The sequence below is a fragment of the Phytophthora sojae genome (genome assembly GCF_000149755.1).
Source record: "Phytophthora sojae unplaced genomic scaffold PHYSOscaffold_1, whole genome shotgun sequence".
In the NCBI taxonomy this organism is placed as follows: Eukaryota; Oomycota; class Peronosporomycetes; order Peronosporales; family Peronosporaceae; genus Phytophthora; species Phytophthora sojae.
In genome coordinates this window covers 9,005,131-9,007,193 of record NW_009258115.1, presented here as the reverse complement: position 1 = coordinate 9,007,193, position 2,063 = coordinate 9,005,131, and the positions used below count along the sequence as shown (strand labels likewise).

The window sequence follows — 2,063 nt, the reverse complement described above, 5'->3', positions numbered from 1 at the left end:
GAGGTGGTAGAGCAGCACTCCCGGCCAATGGAGCTCTCGACTCGGAACCGACGACGCGGATCCGACCCCTACGCCAAGCCGTCCGAACTGCTCCAACTAATCGGCCCCATGGGGAAGGAAGTCGTGAAGATTGCTGGTATATCGCTGGTATATCTCGAGGTGACCAACAGAGGTCTACCAGGAAGGGGCTCTGGTACTAGTTTTCCGACGGTACTTCGCTCTCTCAGAAGCTTTAGTGACGATGGGAACAGTGAGTTGGTGAACGTTCTTGGTCCTGGGTATGGCCACTGCCTAGTCCAGCGAGCTGATCTAGTATTCGACGAGTTTAACAGCGAAGAAGGGAGTTTGAGGGGTGTGACGACGCTTTCAATCGGATTCGATAAGGATCGACGCTCAATCGCAACCGGGTTGCCCCGGTTTATCGAAGCTGTCGGAGGCCCCCTGAAGTATTTGACGCTCGACGGACCGAGACCGACACTGGATAAGAAGTGGATTCTTGAGAAATGCCCCAACCTGGAAGAGCTGGTACTATACGGGTACTTCGTGGATGTACGGATCAACCTCCGCGAGTTTCGCGCTAACAATCGGAGATTACCTATGACAAGTTGCAACTGGGACAATATTTCGGAGGTCGTGGCGGCGTTGAGCGACCCGAACCATGCTGTTGCAACGTGCCTGACTCGGCTGCACGTTCGACTGATGAATCGGCGGAGAGGCTGGGATAACGAATTACGGATCTACGACGAATCTGCCCGCGACGCCCACCTCACTGCGCTTGTGCAGATGCTCGAGGTAAATCGAAGCCTCGTGTTTCTTGATAGTGTCGTTCCACTACGAGATTTTTCGCGCACTATCGAGTTTAAGAAGCACCACCTGCAGCCAACGCGCCAATCGATTCAACTTGAATTAGAGACGAAGCTTGCCTTCTTGAGCATTTTCCCGCATCAAAGAGCGTTGAAGAAGAAACCAAAGCAGGAGCTCCCCCAAGCAAAGCATTTGATACCCGAGCTGAACCAGAACGTGCTCTCCCGGATTTTTGCTCAAGCTTCTACGCCGGTTCTTAGAAAGGTTTACTACCGTGAGCCTCGTGTCGACGCCTGGGAGGAAGAACGTGTTCAAGTGCAGATTTAGCGATACCTTCTTGTGCACATATGATATTGCTCCGTAAAGCATTCAATTTACAATCCCGACAACATCTTGCGTATATGACAAACAGGGGGATCGTCTCAAACGCCCAAGGAAAATATTCCATTGATTCAGAAAGCTCTGGCTCCCCCCCCCCAGATATCGTAGCCTAGGTAGTAACAGCTTTGCGCAAGCGAGCGCTGGGTGCGAGCTGGCGGATGCAAGACGAGAAGACACTTGGGAAGACACTTGAGCAGTAGGATGCAGATTGCAAAGTAATATTTTTCATCTCACTACCGTGGCGCGGAGGAGGAAAGCATCAGCCTAAAAACCCCTTTGGCCCTTACGGGTCGATCCCAATCTATCGTACAGACAGATGGGCCTTGACAAAGAACTTGAGTTCCTTTCACTCGGATTTCCGAAGGAGAATTCTCACGCTCGAGCTGCCCACGCGATGCTGGTACGACCGAAATGATACCAACTCGAGTCACGAAGCGCGTTGGGACATTGATACGTACTTATTGTGAGAACCGGCTAAAAAGGCCCATCTGTAGAAACCCCTTATTAGATCTCAATCACCTAATTAATCAGAGTACACATCAGGTATGAAATCTGTATGCATCGCTTGGCTGCGCGATTGCCAATCGATTTACGAGCAAAAATAGGCAAATAAAGCGGTTTTCACAATAGTACACCGTACGAAAGGCATGAAGACTACAACCATGGAAGTAGGCGGACATTACATTCACAGTGATAACAAAATATCCCCACCGGAAGTAAACCGGAACCGCATTACTTGGCGTGTACAATTTTGCCTGAATCAGCGCTTTATTATCCGCTCAACCCCAGCAGATGATAGCACAAATTTTGGTTGGAACTCTATAGCTCAAGCCTTACATAATGCATGTTATCTGTAGCCGAATGTAGCACCTCAAAGG

General features: G+C 50.1%; 1 protein-coding gene across 1 annotated transcript; it reads left to right on the top strand.

Annotated features, from left to right (window-relative positions):
* Nucleotides 1-405: 405 nt before the first annotated feature.
* Nucleotides 406-1,080, top strand: PHYSODRAFT_437385 (hypothetical protein; the record flags this gene model as incomplete). The annotated part of the gene is made up of 1 exon (XM_009518284.1): nt 406-1,080. A coding segment is annotated over one exon (675 nt), but the record flags the coding sequence as incomplete, so codon positions are not given.
* Between the last annotated feature and the right edge of the window lie 983 nt (nt 1,081-2,063).